At 40.6% G+C, this 21689-nt stretch overlaps 1 protein-coding gene across 2 annotated transcripts in view; it reads left to right on the top strand.

Moving 5' to 3' along the window:
- The first annotated feature begins 1625 nt into the window (after nt 1-1625).
- The window catches only part of atg14 (autophagy related 14), a 31946-nt gene continuing 11882 nt past the window's right edge, over nt 1626-21689 (top strand). For both annotated transcript variants that reach the window (XM_067991574.1, XM_067991575.1), the window contains exons 1-5: nt 1626-1897; nt 9009-9071; nt 9271-9313; nt 11664-11745; nt 19943-20180. In XM_067991574.1, the coding sequence (XP_067847675.1) occupies nt 1659-1897; nt 9009-9071; nt 9271-9313; nt 11664-11745; nt 19943-20180 (665 nt within the window). In that variant the 5' untranslated portion in view covers nt 1626-1658. The remainder of the gene's footprint in view (nt 1898-9008; nt 9072-9270; nt 9314-11663; nt 11746-19942; nt 20181-21689) is intronic.

Consider the following 21689-nt stretch of genomic DNA (forward strand, 5'->3'; position numbering starts at 1 on the left):
GAGTATAATGTGGGGAAATGTGAAGTCATCCACTTCGGTAGGAAAAATAAAAAAGCAAATTTTATATAAACTGAGAAAGACTTCAGAATGCTGTGGTACAGAGGGATTTGGGTTTCCTTGTACATGAAACACAAAAAGTTAGTATACAGGTGCAGCAGATAATTGGGAAAGTGTATGGAATATTGGCCTTTATTTCAAGGGGGATGGAGTATAAAAGCAAGGAAGTCTTGCTACAATTGTACAGGGTGCTGGTGAGACCACACCTAGAGTACTGTGTACAGTTTTGGTCCCCTTATTTAAGGAATTTACTTGCATTGGAGGTGGTTCAGAGAAGGTTCACTAGGTTGATTCCAGGTATAGAAGGGTTTTCTTATGAGGAAAGGTTGGGCCAATACTCACAGGAGTTTAGAAGAATGAGAGGAAATCTTATTGAAACATAAGATTCTGAGGGGGTTTGACAGGATAAATGCTGAGATGATGTTTCCTCTCATAGGGGAATCTAGAACTAGGGGGTATAGTCTCAGAATAAGAGGTCAACCATTTAAGATGGAGATGAGAAGTTTCTTCTGAGAGTTGTAAACCTTTGGAATTCTTTCCCCAAAGAGCAGTGGAGGCTGCTTCATTGAATATATTCAAGGCTGAGTTAGACAAATTTTTGATCAGCAAGGGAGTCAAAGGATATGGAGAACAGGTGGGAAAGTGGAGTTGAGGCCAGAATCAGATCAGCCATGATCTCACTGAATGGCAAGGCAGGCTCAATGGGCCAAATGGCCTACTCCTATCTCTTTTTATGTTTTATGAATGCCTTCAAGATTGAATGGGAGAAAACTGGCAGAGGTTTTCTGTTGTATGAAGTGATCAATGAACTTTTTTTATTAAAGGTATAAATGGTGTCTGTGTAGATTGTGTCTCAGGCCGCATGTATATTTTAAATTAAAGTTTTATACATGGGCTTTGCTGTGAACCCATGGTGTTGTAGACAGGATAAGGAGCACCTCTAATGTATATTAAAATTTGCTTGTTCTAACACCTGAACCCAAAACTTAGCTTCCATTGTCATCTACATGTATGGAGTTATTTTAAGTACCAAAATAGGTTACTTTTAGTGTAGGTGTGTATTTTAATTATTTATGGGGAGGGGTATACCTACCTTTAAATGTTAACAGGTAAATTAGCATTTGAAAAGATTGTCTTTCCAGCATTTATTTTTATTTCAGATTCCCAGCATTCCGTTTTTAACCTATAATTTTATGTGTTGTACTTATTCAAAACTAGTGAACTTTATTTTTTTTTTAAAAATTGATTACTCCTTTTGTGTCACTGAAGTCCTCGGGCTTTTGAGGCTATTATAGTGGGGGAGGGAAACAGGAGAGAGAGATTATTTCCCATAGTTGAGGACATCCATAAACTATCGCTTTCCTATAACAGTATTAAAAAGTACACTTTAGCCCCGTGTCCATAGTAATGACAAGTACTTACGTATTATGTTGAGGGAGGGAGGGAGTAGCTTCACACCCACCTTCCAATCGCTTTATTCGCTCTTGTATTGACCATGGTAATTGGTGGACGGTCTCTTAGGGTCACACGTGACAGCAACTGACTGTACCCACAATGCAGCCGAGTAAAACAAAACCACGTGACGGGCCCGAGCTCTCAGTATGGCGTCTCCCATGGAAAGGAGGGCAGTTGGAGTCGGAGCCGGAGAAGCACGCGACCAACCGGCGCTGGTGGCGCCGCTGCTATCGCTGCCGCTGCTCGATTCGGTGGACGATGCCGAGGGGCTGTACGTGGCTGTGGAGCGCTGCCCGCTCTGCAACACCGCCAGAAGGCGCCTCACCTGTGCTAAATGTATCCTGGCCGGAGATTTCGTTTATTTCGACAGCAGAAACTCCGAGAGGTATTGTTTACCAGCAGTAAAATAACATTACTGTACGTACAAGAAGCCATCGAGCAGTCGGCCCCGCGGGTTACAGGCCACACTCAGGTCCTGTGCAAAGTTTGACAAGAGTGCGAGAGGCATTGTCTAACGTAGCGCGAAGTCACGGTCAGGTTTCCCAGAGAAGATCCCCGATCAAACATGTATTACACAAATGTTTAACAGAATAAATATTGGCCCATGACCTCTGCCGGGTAGAAAACCGGGGCCATGAAACCCTCTTTCTCCACTTTTTCCCCCAATTCCTCCAGTAGCCTGGTTGAAGAAAGGATACTAACGCTGCTGCTGCTGTTGTGAAATCCCTTATCTCTTGAAGCTCTCAGTTGTTCTGCAGTCCTCTGGTGTGGACATAATTAGGCACCAACTGTACCCATTGTTAGACTCTTATGGAGGAAAAAAAGACTCAACGGGGAATAAAATCAAACCAATGAACTACAGAGCATATTGAGAATGTATGGAACTAATCTTATGGTTTTGATTTTAACATTCTTATGAATTATATACTAGCTAAAATCCATCTGAGATCATTAAAAAGCAGGATTATTGGAAACTGAAATATACCAATAGAAATAGCTGGCTATGCACTGCGGGACATTTCATGCCTAAAAGGGAAAGATGAGTCAATGTTTTGGGAGTTGAGTTGCACTGAACATGCTAACCTTTTTGAGATGATATCCTGGTAATTGTTCCCATCTATCTTTCGTTAAAAGCATATGCCAGATTATAATTTAGGTTTCCTAATTTGATTAAACCCTTTATAATTTTTTTGTGCAAAGTGATTATGCTAGGTTGCTGCAGCATTCATAAAGGATTACATGTTTCAAGTAATGTAACATTACGGTAATACAATACAAGAAAGACTACACTTTGCATTTTATCATGCCTTTCTGAAATGTCCTGCAGCACTTAACACAATTTGAAAGACAGCCCATTGTTATGTAGGCAAATGATGTCACCATTGATTCAGTGGTAGCTTCTGCGTCAGAACGTAGTGAGTTGATGTCCCGCTCCAGAGACTTGAGCACTTTATCTAGATTGACAGTTCAGTGCAGCACTATTGGAGGTGCCATCTTTCATATAAAACATTAAACCAAAGAGCAGGGGAGTTCTCCCAGTGACCTGGCCAACACTTATCCCTCAACCAATGCCACTAAGACAGATTATGTAGATATTTATCTCATTGCCGTTTTTGGAACCAGATAGGGTGCATAGGGAAAGATTATCTCCTCTGGGGAATCAGTGACTTGGAGTTATCAATTTAAAGCTGTCGCTAAAAAAATCAGGAGAGTGGTTAAGAGAAACTTCTTTATACAGCAGGTCGTTGGTGGACAGAACACTTTGCCACCGGGAATAGTTGAGGCCAAGACCATTGCATCTTTAAGGGAAAGTTGGACAAATATATTTGAAGCAGAGGAAGATACAGGGGATATGGGGAGAGAATGGAGCAATGTTATTAGTTTTGGATTGTTGTGACAGAGCCAGCAACTATGGTTCTATGCAACATCTGATCTGGGAATACTTGAAGTTGAAATTAGAAAATTATTCCAATAACTAACACCAACACTTCTTCCAAAAATGCTTTAGTTTGATATCTGACATATACCTATACAAAACTTCACATTTGTATTGAATAGTTGTAAAGTATCATTACAAACCTCGTGTCAGCTGCGATGATATTGTTACAGTCTCAGCTCATCAAGAGCAACAAACACAAAAGAATAAACCTTAATTATAATGGTTTCAACTCTAGCACCTTCAGGGTTTGTCCTGCAACCAAGCTTGCTTTTTGTTTCCCTGGGGGTGTTTGATCCAGAGTTAACATTTTATTTATCTTTCACTTCCCTGCTGGGAACATTAATTACTGTAGCTTTACAACAGGATGACAACAGCAACCCCCCACCCTGTGACAATGCATTGCATATATAGCTATAAGCAATTTATAACTTGCAAAAGATATTTCAAGAAGAACGTATTTAGGCTATAGAACTCAATTTATTTCAAAGACCTACACTGCAAATAATGAAGTTATGCAAGGTTTTTTTTTACAGTTGTATTCTTTTACTCAAATAATTTCAGCAACTTACAAACATATGAAAATGACTGATAGGAAAAGACTCACTGGTCCATCTAGCCTATCCCATATAGTCGTGATGCCTTAACCGTCATGATACAGACATTCCCTACCCATCCAGAGCCATGTAATCTCCTGGGATAAACTAGATAAAAACCCAGGCCAATTAGGAGGGGTGAAATCTGGAAAACTCCTCTCTGACCCCTTAAGGCAATTGAAACTATTCCAGGAGATCACACTGACCCCGATTTATATTACAGGGTACTTGCCGCCGCTCTGTGGAAAAGCAAGGCAAAGCAGCACCTCCTTCCCCCACTTCACCAAACTCTCAGCTGACCACTCAGTGCTCCGCTGCACTCTGTGCTTGGTTTGCACTAACAGGCCCCTGTTTTTCTACTGTTTGTGACTCAGATGAGTCAGGCCTGCTCCACCTTCAGGAACCAGTTTAATCTAGCTAACCAATTAACTAACTACAGCAGATGTCTCTGCTGAAGCCTGACAGAAACTTAAAAATTTAAACTTTAAAATTGAACTTAAACAGTTGATAGCAATTTACACTAGATTTTAGAGATTAACCCTTAAACTCCCACACTCAACAAACACTCAGCTGGCCACTCAGTGCTCCGCTGCACTCCGTGGTAAAAGGGTAGTCAAAGGAAGGGTGGGACCGATTAGGGACAAAAAAGATGATCTTGTGGAGACAGAGGGCATAGCTGAGGTACTAAATGAACACTTCACATCGGTCTTCACTAGAGAAGATGATGCTGCTATTGTAGCAGTAAAGGAGGAGGTAGTAGTGATATTGGATAGGATAAAAATAGATGAAGAGGAGGTACTTAAAAGATTGACAGTACTCAAAGTAGAAAAGTCACCTGGTCCAGATGGGATGTATCCTTGGTTACTGAGGGAAGTAAGGGTGGAAATTGCGGAGGCTCTGGCCACAATCTTCCAATCCTCCTTAGATATGGGGACGGTGCCAGATGACTGGAGGATTGAAAATGTTACATCCCTGTTCAAAAAAGGGGAGAGGGATAAACCCGGCAATTACAGGCCAGTCAGTCTAACGTCGGTGGTGGGGAAACCTTGAGACAATAATCCGGGACAAAATTAATTGGCACTTGGAAAAGTATGGGTTAATAAATGAAAGTCAGCATAGATTGGTTAAAGGAAAATTTGCGTTTGACTCACTTGATTGAGTTCTTTGATGAAGTAATGGAGAGGGTTGATGAGGGTAGTGTGGTTGATGTGTGTATAGACTTTCATAAGGCATTTGACAATGTACCACATAATACTTGTTAGCAAAATTAAAGCCCATGGAATTAAAGGGACAGTGGCAGCATGGATACAAAATTGGCTAAGGGACAGAAAGCAGAGAATAGTGGTGACCGGTTGTTTTTCAGACTGGAGGGAAGTATACAGTGGTGTTCCCCAGGGGTCAGTATTAGGACCACTGCTCTTTTTGAACTGTATTAATGACCTGGGCCTGGGTACAGAGTATAATTTCAAAGTTTGCAGAGCCAGAGGTGACATGAGGGAACATTTTTTTATGCGGTGAGTTGTAATGATCTGGAATGCGCTGCCTGAACGGTCGGTGGAAGCAGAGTCAATAGAACTTTCAAAAGGGAATTGGATAAATACTGGAAGGGAAAAAAATTACAGGGCTATGGGGAAAGAGCAGGGGAGTGGGACTAATTGGATAGCACCTTCAAAGAGCCGGCACAGACACGATGGGCTGAATGGCCTCCTTCTCTGCTGTACCTATTATGATACCTCTTGTGTGAGGTAATCTCCGCCCAGCCAGAATCAGGTCCATCTGTCTCTTGAAGGAATTCAGCAAATCTGCGTTCACCATAATAGCTGACAACCTGGTCCATGGGTCCACTATTCAATGGCAAATGAAGAACCACCTCACATTCGACCTAGTTCTGCTCTTAAATAACTTGTAAGCATGACCCCTGCTTCTCCCTAACCTATCCAGTTGACGTAATTGATCAACATAAAGACAATCTAGTCCCTTCATTCTTTTATAAACCTCGATCAAATCGCCCCAATATACGCTTTTCTAAAGTATACAGACCCAGCTCTTTGAGCCTATCTGGGTAACTAAGGTTTTATAAACTTGGAATTAATCTTGTGGCCCTCCTCTGTACTCTTTCCAAAGCCTCAATATCCTCCACCATTTGAGGAAACCAAAACTGAACACACTATTCTAACTGAAGCCTAACTGGCCTGTCTTTTTCAAGGACAAAATAGTATGCTTTGTTTTATAGTGAATTGTTTTGTGACTACAATCTAGAACCATGTTTGCTTTAGCTATAGCTTTACGGCATTGGTTACAAACCTTTAGTGATGCACTATAACACCCAGATCTCTTTCTTTCACCACCGGCTTTAATTCTGTTCTGTGTAGGGTGTATGTATATTTAGCATTAGACCTGCCCATGTGCATAACGCTACACTTTTCTAAGTTAAACAACCTTTGCCAAGTACGGGCCCATTCCCCCAACACATCGAGATCTGCTTGCAGTAGTTGAGTATCCTGTATAGTCCTAACACTCACACAAATCTTGGTATCATCCGCAATCTTGCAGATCTTTTTCCCCCCACAACTACATCTAGGTCATAAATGAAAATAATAAATAGCAACGGTTCTAACACTAATCCCCGCAGGACACCACTGGTAACATGTCCAAGCAGATCCAAATCCATTGGCAACAACTTTCTGTCTACAGGCATTCAGGAATTCACAATGCACCACAGCAAATTACCACTAATTCCACAAGATTTCTACCTTATGGAGAAGCTTCTTGTGAGGTACCTTATCAAGAACTTTCTGAAAATCCAGGTAAACAATGTCTACTAGGTTACTCTCATCCACTAACCTGATGACTTCTTCAAAATTTTAATCAAATTTGAAGACATGACCTTTTCTGGAAGGCATGTTGGGTGTCCCTGATAAGAACATAGGAACATAAGAAATAGGAGCAGGAGTAGGCCAATCGGCCCCTCAAGCCTGCTCTGCCATTCAATAAGATCATGGCTGATCTGATCCTAACCTCAAATCTAAATTCATGTCCAATTTCCTGCCCGCTTCCCGTAACCCCTAATTCCCTTTACTTCTAGGAAACTGTCTATTTCTGTTTTAAATTTATAAGATCTTCTCTATCTAAATGGTCATGTAGGGCATCCCTAATGTTTCCTTGGAGCATTATTCCTATTACTGAAATCAAGCAAATAGGTCTGTAGTTACCTGGTTCTGCCTTATCACCCTTTTTAAAAAAAAAATTGGAACTACATTAGCACCCTTCCAGTCTAAGGGAACTGTCTCCGATTCCAGTGAACTATTAAAGGTATGGGCAAGGGACTCGCATAGAATCTGTCCCAGTTCTTCAAGGACCCTTGAGTATTTCATCATGCAACTTCTATTGTCATGGAACAAAATTGATGCTGTAATGTGGTGTGCATTGCATCACTATTGGTAACTTCCCTTTTAATGGTTCATTATAATTTTTTTGCTGAAAAATTAGCTAATTTTTTTTCTGTTGCATGATGTGATGTGTTCAATTTTAAACAGTAACTATGAATTGGTCTTTTAAAATTATTTGGTAACTTTATTGCCAGCAGTGTGCATTTGCCTTTCTTAATTTCCTCCAGGTTGACTGGTTACAAAAATTGTTTTATAGTTCTCCATTCATATTTGTATTTATCCTGATTTTTAATTTATTAATTAGTTTTATACTTGACTTACTTCTACACTCCTTGAAAATCTCTTTATGCCTACTCATCAATATGATTCGGACTCTTCAGGACAACAAACAATTGAGTGCAATGTGTGTAATGCACAATGAGTGCTCCAGCTGGCCTTGAAATGTGAACATTCAGTCACGTGTAATGTAAGACACCATACAAATGTCCATGCAGAATGGTGCCTTGACTTTCATAGGAGGATGAAATGTACAGCCAGGATGACTTGTTTGGTAAGACTAAATGTGCAGGAGGAGTTGGGGCTTACACCAACAGGTTCAATATAACTATGATATTTGTTGTGAATTATCACATGGTTCTCTGTCACCGTGTCAGCTATGGCTCAGAAGGTTGTGGGTTTGAATCCCATTCCAGAGACTTGTGCACAAAATCTACGCTGATCCTCCAGTGCAGTACTGAGTCAGAGATGCTATTTTTTGGATGAGATGTTAAAGCGAGGCCCTGTCTGCCATCTCAGGTGGATGTAAAAGATTCCATGGCACTATTTCGAAGAAGAGCAGGGGAGTTCTCCCCAGTGTCCTGGCCAATATTTATCCCTTGACCAGTACCACTAAAACAGATTATCTGGCCATTATCACATTGCTGTTTGTGGGAGATTGCTGTGCGCAAATTGGCTGCCACGTTTTCTACATTACAACGGTGATTACACTTCAAAAGTACTTCATTGGCTGTAAAGCGCTTTGGGACATCCTGTGGTCGTGAAAGGTGCTATATAAATGTAAGGCTGGCTTGCTTGCTTGTCCATTGCATAATTAACTGACTCTTTTAGTATTTATTTTCATTACATTTAGGCAAAGGTTATTAACTGTAATTTCAAAATGTAGGAGAAACTTTTGCATGCAATATTACATATAGAATGTGCAAGATTACAAACCATATCGGTAAAATGACAGGATATTGCATATTTGCAGATTTGTGCTTTACAGAATATAGTGCAAGTATAATAAGGAATTTGTTTTAGGCTAGTTTAACAGCTCTTTGGACTTTATTGTTAAATTGCCTGAAAAGATCTTTTTAAAATTAAACATACAAAGTTTGAAAGACTGTCCAAGAAATTTACTGTGGAAAATTGTCACATTACAGGGTAGTTTTCATTACTGATTTGCTATACAATTCTGCAACATCTGCAATTTGTCTTCTTTAAAAGCAAATATTTTGAACTCTGTGCATATTTAATCTATAATTTAATTATGCATTTATGAGCTGTCAATAATCATAAAAAACTGATTTCTTACAGGTATGCTGACAAAATGGAACGGTTAAAACACTTGAGGAATGAGAAGGAAAAGTATCAGCAACAGTAAGAATTGATGTTTTCAGTTCTAAATCTGTTCATCTACATTTTATTTTGCTTCAATATGTGGCTGAAATTTTACTATTAACATTTAGTTCAATATCTTCAACAGCAAATGAAATACATTTGGCATTACTTTTATGCTGTTTGTGTGCACATGTGTATGATGAGTCAGGCTTTCAATTCTGTTCATTTTATTTTGCAGAGTTATAAAAGCTATTGAAGGGAAGTGGAAAACTGATCAGTTGGTGAGTTTATTGTACTATGCATTCTGATATTTACTTCTTAATAACTGTGTAGCTTGATTTGTGTTTTTTCATGTTGCTGCGTGAAAGTTCTGTTCCACCTGTCTAATCAAAAGAATTTGGATATGAAATTTGATATTTATTATTTTATTACTTTAATCATGCTATAATAACTAAACCATAGTAACTTAAATTGTCAATGGTGACCCCGTCCCCCAAAGGATGTTTAGGTGGGGGATTCGATGAAGTTGGTGCTATTGAAGGTCACTGGAAGTGGTTGGGTCTCTTTCTTGTTGGAGATGGACATTGCCTGGCACTTGCATGGTGTGAATGTTATTTACCGCGTGTCAGCCTAAGGCTGGATGTTGTCAGTGTCCTGCTGTATGCTGCCGTGCGCTACTTCATTAGTAGAGGAGTTAAGAATGCAGCTGGACATTGTAGAATAATCACTGAACAGCTTCACTTCTGACCTTATGATAGAGGGAAGGCCACTGATGAAGCAGTTGAAGATGGTTGAGTGGAGGACTCTACTCTGAGGAGCTCCTGCAGCGATATCCTGAGCTTGTGATAATGGGTGTCCCCTCCCTAAATTTAAGACCCTAAATGTAGTTAATCCTCCTGTACCCCAAGACCTCTCTGCAAGCATGCAAATCCCTTGCCACCCTTTTCCCACTCCACAACCACCTTCACTGCTCTCGCATCCCGTGAACCCCAACAATAGTTCCAGACTGTGTAGTTCCTCTTTTCAGTGGTTCCAGATGCACGCACACCCTTTTCAAAATGCTCTGAGTCCAACACTTCGCCTGCTACTCCCAGACCACAAGATACTGTTACCATTGCTCAAAGACTCTCAAAGCCTCCTTTTACTGTTTGCACTCCTCAGGATCCCCCTCCTGGTATTCTCACACCCAGCAACTATCTTCCGCAATACAATCCCCACCCACCCCCACCAGTGCTTCTATATCCCAAGATCAACCTCTCGCCAATGCTACACATAGCATCCCCTTCCCACCACTTTCAAACTCCCCACATAACATTCCCGACCACAAAACTTCACTACCACTATTCCAAGGCCCGAGGATTCCCTCTCAAAATACTCCCACAAGACAACATCTCTCTGAATCGCCACATTCAAACCTGCTTCCAGATTCTTGAATCATTCTCTCAGTACTTTGAAATCGCATCACACCCAACTTGAATTCCAAGTGAATCCACCATTCCTTTCAAGAAAGTAGAGCAATTGCTCCATTTACCTTAAAGGGACACAGACCTACATTTTTTTGTACTTGCAAAATAATGCATCCTCTGACTCACCGGTAGTAATACTATAAAAATTCTACGTCTAGCATGCGCTTCCCGTCATACTCAAGTTTTTTTTGCTACACTTCAAAAACAGTATAAAAAGAACAAGGAAACTCTCCCAGCACTCACAATACTGAAGCTAGAATAAAAACAGAAAACGCTGGAAACGCTCAGCAGGTCAGGTTGCATCTATGGAGGGAGGAAGGTAGGGTTAATGTTTTCGGTCAATGACCTAGAATAGCTGCAACCTCTTAACAAACTCAATGTTTATTTAACAGAAATTAGATTTATTAAGAAAAAACATTTATACAACAAAAAGATGTCCTGCAATTTTCAGTATCGTCACAGTATTAACCACCAAAAGTTGTTACAAATTTCCACTGACCTTTCCAATGACATCAATCTTAAAGGAACACACCTGCCTGGCCTTATAAACAGTAGACCCTCTGACTTTACATAAGTAGCACCATGAAAGATTTGCTAATATATATAAAAAATTTTGAGACGCGTACTTCACATGTTAAATATCGCACATGTAAATTTCTGCATTATGCTTTTTTTTTAAGAAAAGGAAAGAAATGCAGTCATTTCCGATGTATGGAGAAACTTCCTCAGACTACAGAGAATACATTCTAATTGACTTCACTTTTGAAACAAAAAAGAAAGCCAGTCAGAGTTTGAACTGATTTAAGAATCTGCTAAGACCAATTGAGTTCAGGAAAGTACAGCAGTTACACCTGTGGACCTAAAAGGGACAGACCAAATTAAACACAACTGTACTTTAGCAGCAGAATAATAAATGGTATGTTACATGGTATAATGCATCTGTCCTTTATAAAACAGCCTATCCTTTGACCTACCATGAGTAGTAGCACGGGAGACCTGCTAATTTTTTTTTAAAAATAGCTCACCATCAGAGCAATGCTTAATTTTTCTGCTTTCAATCCTATATGAAATGTGAAAATAATCTCTGGTTTAGAGTGTTCTTTGAATAGACCTATTTCTATATTGCATTTTAATCTTCAAAGTAACATTCCAATTTTATTTTCAGAAATGGAAGATTATGTCTTGCCAAATGAGGATTGAACAGCTGAAGGAGGCAATTTGTTGTGGAAATGACGAAGTCCAAAGAGGTACAAAAGCTTAGTGAAATTTTTTTTTTAATTCTCAAAGAATTTAATGAAGATAATTGTGGCAAATAAATGAGTAAATGAATGTATTGTTGATATATTGATTAGAATCTTGCATTGATCTTTTTCTATTTCCTGCCTTTTCATGCACTTTTCTGACTGAAGCAGACAGTGACATCTATAATCAATCACTTGGGGGTGTATGAGAGCAGCCAGGGTAACCTGCCCTCTAATTTTCCTTCACTGCTGCCACTCAGTACCTCCTCATATTAAATTGTGACCAGGTACTTAGCATGGCTGAGCTTGGAAAACTCGGGATAAGAAATTGTGGATGGAAATTTACATCCTGTCTTTCTGCTGTATTGTGCATTATTCCCAATGTACCATCACAACCCAGAATCATTCATTAATGTTTTTAATGCTAAAAGCACAAAATGAAAAGTGCTGTAACTATTGAAATGTAAAGGGCACTAAATTCCAGTGATAACATAATTCCTTTCATTACATTAATGTTCACACCATTTAATTTCTGTGCACTTTTCTTCCTCCTATAGTTTTTTCTTTATGTTCACTTAGACTAACAACATTTTGCCTCGAAGAAATTATGGGGAAATTATTTACTTATTGATTCATGGTTTGTACAAAACCAGTGAAATCATTGTTAAGTAATTAAATTGATGTCATTAGGAGGGTCAGTGGAATTCTCAACAATTTTTGGTGGACAACTTTTTGTTACATAAATGTTTTTCTTAATAAATCTGATATAGTTATCTTTTTAAGAACCACACATTAAATCATTTGAACTAAATCTTAGAGTAATTTACTAAATGGGAAACATTCATTCACAGTCCAGCAATTAGAAGATGTCCTTAAGAAAGGACATAATTGCTTTAGAGGCGGTTCAGAGAAGGCTCACTCGACTGATTCCTGGGATGAGGTGGTTATCTTATGAGGAAAGGTTGGACAAGTTGGGCCTGTATACATTGGAGTTTAGAAGAATGAGAGGTGATCTTATTGAAACATATAAGATCCTGAGGGGACTTGAAGGGGTAGATGCTGAGAGGATGTTTCCCCTCGTGGGAGAGACTAGTACAAGGGGCCACAGTTTAAAAATAAGAGGTCTCCCATTTAAGACGGAGATGAGGAGAAATTTTTTTCTCTGGGGGTTGTGAGTCTGTGGAACTCCCTTCCCCAGAGAGCGGTGGAGGCAGGGTCATTGGATATTTTTAAGGCTGAGTTAGATAGATTCCTGATTAAGAAAGGAGTCAAAGGGTTATAGTGGGAAGACAGGAAAGTAGGGTTGAGGTCACAATCAGATCAGCCATGATCTTATCAAATGGCAGAGCAGGCTCGAGGGGCCGAATGGTCTACCCCTGCTCTTAATTCGTATGTTCGTAAGTCTTCAAAGTAGGCCTGCTATTCATCCTATCCTGCATCTGTAATTTATATCTGCATGGATTAAAGAAAGAGAGTAAGACTTGCATTTATATAGCACCTTTCATGACCTCAGGACATCCTAAAGCACTTTACAGCCAATGAAGTACTTTTGAAGTGTAGTCACTGTTGTAATGCATTGTAGTTCTAACTTCTAAAGTCATTGTTTTTGACCATTTTGTATAGGTCAGAAATGATATGGCATTATACAGTAAGCCAGCAGTCACTGGCTGCCCATTTAAGTTTTAGCAGAACAATAGTTAAACTACTTGAACTATAATTAAACACAATAAAAAATGTTTTTTCTTCCAAGCTTCATTTTATTTTAAATTTGAAAACTTAGTTGTAAATTTCAGAGGTATCCTTGGAAAACTGAGAAATGTTCAAAATTCTATTGAAATTCTACACCTGTGACTTCCCACTAATTCTAATCACATGGTTCATACAGGAACATAAAATCTGCAATTACAATGTTTACACATAATTTTTAGGATGTAATAATATATCCCACACCATCCTGATTTGGACATGTTCTGTTCCTTCATCATCACTGGGTCAGTATTCTGAAAATCCCTACCTAATGCCTTTGTGGGGGCACCATTACCACAAGCACTGTAGTGGTTCAAGGAGAAGGCTTATCACTACCTTCTCAGGGTAACTATGAATGAGCAATAAATTGGCAATGGAACCAGAGGGGAGATGAGGAGAATTTTTTTTACGCAGCGAGTTGTTATGATCGGGACTGCATTGCCTGAATGGGCAGTGGAAGCAGATTCAATAGTAACTTTCAAAAGGGAATGGAATATATACTTGAAAAGGAAAAATTTGCAGGGCTATGGGAAACGATCAGGGTATCAGGACTAATTGGATAGCTCTTTCAAGGAGCCAGCACAGGCACAATGGGCCGAATGGGCTCCTTCTATGCTGTAAGATTCTATGATCCTGACAACCTAGTTAACCTAAATACTTTAGCACAATGTACTCTGACAATAAGAACTAGAAACATTCATAACAATAAAATGGAGAGTGCAGTAAGTAACATAAAGAATTATATCACCATTAAAATTTATGTGCCTTTAAAAAGATTGTGAGTGAATGGAAGATAATGGAAATACTTCTCTTTATGAATGAATGCATGCCAAAATATTGGCTGTTCTGGACAGTCAGTGTCTTGATTCAGCTCTTGGGGATGATTCAACCAAAGTGGAAGAATTTGTATCGTTTGATATTGAAATAGTAGTATTGTGTCCATCATGATAATTTATTTAGATCATTCTGACATCACTAGTTTCAGGAAATATTTTTATTGCAGCTTCTAATTTGATATGCAAAGTTTAAAAAATAAACCAAATGCATTTTTAAAAAATTCTATACCAACAAATCTCCTGTGATGGTGCTCACAATTAGTCTGAAGTACAGTTATCATGCTTAACTGTTAAGAAGGAACTTGTTTAATGCAGCTAGTCCTGTTAAGATCACTGCTCGAGTACCCACTATGTGGTCTAAGTTGGCAAAATCCAGTATAAGATGACTGGCTTTTGCCTTTTTTTTAAAAAAAAGGCAAATAAAATGGTTTTGCATCTCTAGCAAAGTGTGATACTTGAAATCCGATGCTTGGGAGTGTAATGGACACGTGTTAGACTAAAAACTTGTATTTATATACTAGAGGATCTCCTATGACCATGCTGACAGTGAGTCGGGGAATATTATGGTTTTTTTTATTCGTTCATGGGATGTGGGCATCGCTGGCGAGGCCGGCATTTATTGCCCATTCCTAATAGCCCTTGAGAAGGTGGTGGTGAGCCGCCACCTTGAACCGCTGCAGTCCGTGTGGTGACGGTTCTCCCACAGTGCTGTTAGGAAGGGAGTTAACATCAAGGCTATTGATTTACAATGGCTGAATAAATTATTGTTTTTTTATTACATGGTATATATTCTGGGAATTTTACTTCTGATTTGGAAATGGAATTCCATGCTATGGTCCATTTTTCTATGAAAACTGTAAATAGTGGTATTGATGATTATTATATGTTCCTGTACTTACATAGTCAATTTTATCTTTTTTAGAAACATGAATGTTTAGTAGGCAATCCAGCAGATTGGAGGTTGGTATGTGGGTTTAGTAGTAGTGAAAAGGGAAGTGGTTGCAGTGTTTAGCAACAGTTCTGAGGGGGTACAGGGCTTTGGTAGCATTGGGATAGGGGTTCTGACATATGGCAGCACTATAAGAAAATTGGGAGTTTTGTAAATACCAGGCTGTGGGATTTAGGGTTTAGCTTAATGGGTAAGCCTGGAAGCTGTTGGTATTTAGCAGTAGTGGAGAAGGTGCCAGCACGCTGAGGGGCGGTCCTAGGGTCTGGGGCTTTGGGAGATGGACTGGAGTCTGTCAGCGCTGGGGATGGAGAGTCCCAGGATATGGTAGCATTGAGTGGTCCTAGGGTGTGTCAAGTGGGGGTAATCGCAGTGTGTGGTAGCAGTGTGTGGTAGCACTGGGGAATGGGTAATAGGGTATGGTAACACTGGAGGGAGGTCTTGATTCTGGCAGCGAGGGAGGTATCAGGATCTGGACGTGCTGAGGACTGGAATCCAGTTGTCTTGGAGCACTGGGAAGGGAAGGTCCCCAAATGTCAACGCCTTGGAGGAGGAATAACATGATCTGGTGGAGCTCCAGACTCTGGTGTCCCAGAATCTGGGAGTACTGAAAGATATATTGGCGTTTGTTAATATTGGAGGCTGAGGATCTTGCTGCCTTAACAGAATCCAGCTATTGCATGGTGGGAAATTCTGCACATGCTCAGGTGGCATCATCTCCATAAAGTTAACAGCTTTATATGGTCATGATATATTCTGTGTAACATAACGCTGCATTGTTCTAAAAAAGCATATCATCCAATTCACTGTAAGCAACGTCATAGAAAATTTGCTATTATTATATTAAAAATCTTATGTATAGCACACACTTTTAAGTGCCACACTACCTGTAATAATCATCCAGCGTGCTATTTCCATCAAGCTAAAATGAAGCCTCTCATCTGATGTTGCCTCTGTTCTCCCCCGCTCCCTCTGCTGCCGACTCTTGCCACTATACCCCCTTCTTCCCGACTGTTCCTGAACCCAAACTGCCACTTGCTCCTCTCTCCTACCTCCTTCTTTCACATTTACCCTGTTGTCTCTGCCTATTTTAGGCATCAGGAATTTTTTGAATGCCGTTGCCAACTTTCAGGTGGTTGTTTTAATTAATTCACGCTTTAAATTATTGTGCTCCCTCAATATTCAGTAAATTACAACTCTAAATCATTGGCCCTGATAGTATATTGTATGTTAAATGAAATAAACAAGTATCCTGCAACACCATGGGAGATTCGCTAGTATATAATATATTAAAAGTCTTGTGTATGTACACACTTTAAAAAAAAAATTGTTCTTGGGATGTGGGTAACACTGGCAAGGCAGTATTTATTGGCCATCCCTAGTTGCTATGAGGGCATTAAGAACCAACCACATAATGTGGTACTAGAGTCACAGTTGAGGTAGGCTCCCATCCCTAAAGGATATAAGTGAACGTTGAGTTTTTATGACTTTCTAGAAGCCTTCGTGGTTATTTTTCCTGTGCCAGCTACAAATGACCAGATTTATTGAATTCAATTTCACAACTCGCAATTAACTAACAACAACAACAACAACAACTTGCATTTATAAAGTGCCTTTAAAGTAGTAAAACGTCCCAAGGTGCTTCACAGGAGCGATCATCAAATAAAATTTGACACCGAGCCATAGAAGGAAATATTAGGACAGGTTGGTCAGAGGTAGATTTTAAGGAGCATCTTAAAGGAGGAAAGAGAGGTGGAGAGAATATGGGAGGGAATTCCAGAGCTTAGGGCCTCGGCAGCTGAAGGCACAGCCACCAGTGTTGAAACGATTAAAATTGGGGATGCACAAGAGGCAACGATTGGAGGAGTGCAGAGATCTCGGAGGGTTGTAGGGCTGGAGGAGGTTACAGAAATATGGAGGGATTTGAAAACGAGGATGAGAATTTTAAAATCGAGGCGTTCTCAGACCGATGTAGGTCAGCGAGTTCAGGGGTGATGGGTGAACGGGATTTGGTGTGAGTTAGGATACAGACAGCAGAGTTTTGGATGAGCTCAAATTTATGGAGGGCGGAAGATGGGAGGCCGGCCAGGAGAGCATTGGAATAGTGAATTCTAGAGATGACAAAGGCATGGATTAGGTTTTCAGCAGCAGATGAGCTGAGGCAGGGACGGAGAAGTGCGATGTTGCTGAGGTGGAAGTAGGCGGTCTTGGTGATGGAGTGGATACGTGGTCAGAAGCTCAACTCAGGGTCAGATAGGATGTCAAGGTTGTGAACGGTTTGGTTCAGCCTCAAACAGTGGCCAGGGAGAGGATTGGAGTCGGTGGCTAGGGAACTGAGTTTGTGATGGGGACCGAAGATAATGGCATTGGATTTCCCAATATTTAGTTAGAGGAAATTTTTGCTCATGCAGTACTGGATGTCGGACAAGCAATGTGACAGATCAAAGATAGTGGCGGGGTCGAGGGAGGTGGTGGTGAGGTAGAGCGTATCGTCACTGTGCATTTGGAACTTCACTTGTTTTCGGATGATGTCACCGAGGGCAGCATGTAGATGAGAAATAGGAGGGGGCCAAGGATAGATCCTTGGGTGACTCCAGAGGTAATGGTGTGGGAGTGGGGAGAGAAGCCATAGCAGGTGATTCTCTGGCTATGACTGGATAGATAAGAATGGAACCAGGTGAGCAGAGTCCCACTCAGCTGGACGACAGAGGAGGAGAATGGTATGGTCAAAGGCTGCAGACAGGTCGAGAATGATGAGGAGGGATAGTTTACCACGTTCATAGTCACATAGGATGTCGTTTATGACTTTGGTAAGGGCTGTTTCAGTACTGTGGCAGAGGCGGAAATCTGATTGGAGGGATTCAAAAATGGAATTGTGGAAAAGATGGGCACAGATTTGGGAGGTGGCAACAAGTTCAAGGATTTGGAGAGGTAAGGGAGGTTGGAGATGTGGCGATAGTTTGCAAGGACAGAGGGGTCAAGGGTGGATTAGTAACAACCGCTAGGTTACTAATCCAGTTACGTAACCAGTAGGCTGCTGTACCATAATACATTTCTTATCCTGTCTTTTCCCATCACATGCTCTATCATGCTTTTCTACCTATTTATTAATTTTACTTGCCTCTAATTGAATCCTCCATGCTTGATCTCCATGGTAGGTAGTACTGTTCCATTCCTATCTCTGAAACCCTTCAGGTACTGAATTTTATGTCTTAAGATCCATAAAAAGTGGTTGGGAAGTTGTTTCAGGTAGGTAAGAGACATGTAGAAATCCTGGGAGTGGGATGTAGTCTGGTGGGAATATAGGGGAATCTTTTGAGTCTTGGAATAGTGGGATGGCAGATACGGGGTCTGGGAGTAGTGCGTTGGGTTTGTGGAAGAAATGGGAGGGGGTGCTGCTGTGTGGCCATGGTGGGAAGTTGATTCAGGGTTGGTAGCAGTAGGGAGCTGTGGCAAACAGTGACATCTGTCTTGGAAATGGAGCTGGGAGGACTCGAAGTATAGTACAAAGAAGTGTGTGCTACACACAAGACTTTTAATATAATATAGATAGATATATTCAGTAGATGAATGGATGATCACAGCATGCCAGCAAAAGTAAAGAGGGAGCTTTAAAATAAAATAAGATCATAAGACATCCAGGGAACAGGAAAAGGCTATTTTTGTCTGATTACTCATTTTTTGACATCTGCCCATCTCCTCTTTCTCCAAAAACCTACCAAACTATCCCTTGAACTTGAATATTATTTGACGAAATTGCTTTCCATAGTAGCTTATTCTGTGGCTATTACGTTTCTTGTGATTATAGTTTTGAGTTGTCTATCCTTTAAATTATGTTCCCTAATTTTTTAACCCTTCAGCAGTGTAAGCATTTTGTCTGGTCCAGCTTAAATAATTCAATTCATAATTTTCAAAAATTCTATATTTATATTGGCTGTTGTATTGTACTGAGAGTGAAAGTACATTCCACCTAATCATCCCATAATTCTAAAGGAAGATATTTACACACTTAATGGTATCTCTGTCAGGTATATCTATGGTGGCTAAAGTCAACTAGGGAGCAGACATTTTGTATGGAATTTCTCCAGTGATACCATGAATAGGAATTGTGTATTATAGATGGATATCATGATTTATGATGTTGGTTCATTGCTGGCAAAGCAGGAAACACTGTAAACAAAATAATTGCTGCCAGGCTGCCTCTAACCACCAGATTTAAAATATAAAACAGCAACAAGGAGACTGAATGATGGTAGGTATCTCCCTTTATTACGTGTAGAATAATGGAGCAATTCTGTGGAATGTACTTGCCCTTCAAGTTCTGAAAAAGTTCCCCAAAAAATCCATACATGTTTTTGCTGTGCACACATTAGCAGAGGTTTTATTGTTCTTTTGCCAAGTTTAAAGAACAACATGTCATAGAGGAGCACCAAGCAGAGGTCAAACATATCCCGATGGAGAGGGAGGGAAAGAAAATTGGAAGGAATGTAACCCGAGTTGCTTTTGCACACCTCCTGGTTTAGAACGACATTAGCCAAGGTCAGGAAGCGAGTGTGGAACATGGAGAAGAAGGAAAATATTAAAAATATACTTTTTATTTAATGAAAGTTCAGAGAAAATGGAAGAGGAAGAAGAAAGTAATGCTACTAACTTTTAACTTTGTTGCTAAATTCAGATACTGAATTGGTATTTAAAAATCAGGAAGACAACCAAAAGTTGCAACGTCGGGCCCAACGACATCAAGAGAAAAAGGACAAGATTCAGAGACACATCCGTAAACTAGGTGATTTGGTTGAGAAGAAAAACATTGAGTTTTGGAATAGACAGGAGCACCTAGCCCGCAACCGTTGGACACACATCCTGGAACTAACAAATGTGATTTTCCCTCTACAAGAAGTGAAAATAGGAGTGAGGTAGGAAGGAATAAAACAAAAATTGTTACACTTGTAGATTTCTCTTTTTAAGAGTACTGACCACTCTTATCAACTTTCAAGATAAATATGCTTTCTGATAGTTAATATCTACATATGTACTGCTTTCTACACTTTAATCACAGAAGATGAATAAATTTGTAGTATTTAGAAGTATTGGGCAAAAGAATGCTGCAGCAGCCTACTCCAGATTTAAAGGGGTAGAGTATAAAATCAATTGAATGACTTGTAAGAATGGATAGAGGCCATTTTGCAACCTAAAGAAGAATACGGGGCTCTTTGTGACTATAAAAGGCTCGTAAATGGTAAGTGCTGCAGCTCTAAATTATGGCAGTTTCTGAACAGAGTGGAAAAAGAAACATTTCTTCCCCTTTTGCCTTCTTTTGTTCCGATGCCACTCATCATCCTAGGTAGTGGTCAGGTGATCTGTTCCCCAGTACTTTGTTATTTGGCACTCCTCATTGGTCACTAGGATTTGCATGAATTTTTTTTTGGTAACTTTTTTTATTATTCGTTCATGGGATGTGGGCGTCGCTGGCGAAGCTGGCATTTATTGCCCATCCCTAATTGCCCTTGAGAAGGTGGTGGTGAGCCGCCGCCTTGAACCGCTGCAGTCCATGTAGTGAAGGTTCTCCCACAGTGCTGTTAGGAAGGAAGTTCCAGGATTTTGACCCAGCGACGATGAAGGAATGGCGATATATTTCCAAGTCGAGATGGTGTGTGACTTGGAGGGGAACGTGCAGGTGGTGTTGTTCCCATGTGCCTGCTGCTCTTGTCCTTCTAGGTGGTAGAGGTCGCGGGTTTGGGAGGTGCTGTCGAAGAAGCCTTGGCGAGTTGCTGCAGTGCATCCTGTGGATGGTACACACTGCAGCCACTGCGCTGGTGGTGAAGGGAGTGAATGTTTAGGGTGGTGGATGGGGTGCCAGTCAAGCGGGCTGCTTTGTCCTGGATGGTGTCGAGCTTCTTGAGTGTTGTTGGAGCTGCACTCATCCAGGCAAGTGGAGAGTATTCCATCACACGCCTGACTTATGCCTTGTAGATGGTGGAAAGGCTTTGGGGAGTCAGGAGGTGAGTCACTCGCCGCAGAATACCCAGCCTCTGACCTGCTCTTGTAGCCACAGTATTTATATGGCTGGTCCAGTTAAGTTTCTGGTCAATGGTGACCCCCAGGATGTTGATGGTGGGGGATTCGGTGATGGTAATGCCATTGAATGTCAAGGGGAGGTGGTTAGACACTCTCTTGTTGGAGATGGTCATTGCCTGGCACTTGTCTGGCGCGAATGTTACTTGCCACTTATGAGCCCAAGCCTGGATGTTGTCCAGGTCTTGCTGCATGCGGGCTCGGACTGCTTCATTATCTGAGGGGTTGCGAATGGAATTGAACACTGTGTAATCATCAGCGAACATCCCCATTTCTGACCTTATGATGGAGGGAAGGTCATTGATGAAGCAGCTGAAGATGGTTGGGCCGAGGACACTGCCTTGAGGAAC

This window comes from Heptranchias perlo, chromosome 10 (genome assembly GCF_035084215.1).
Source record: "Heptranchias perlo isolate sHepPer1 chromosome 10, sHepPer1.hap1, whole genome shotgun sequence".
In the NCBI taxonomy this organism is placed as follows: Eukaryota; Metazoa; Chordata; class Chondrichthyes; order Hexanchiformes; family Hexanchidae; genus Heptranchias; species Heptranchias perlo.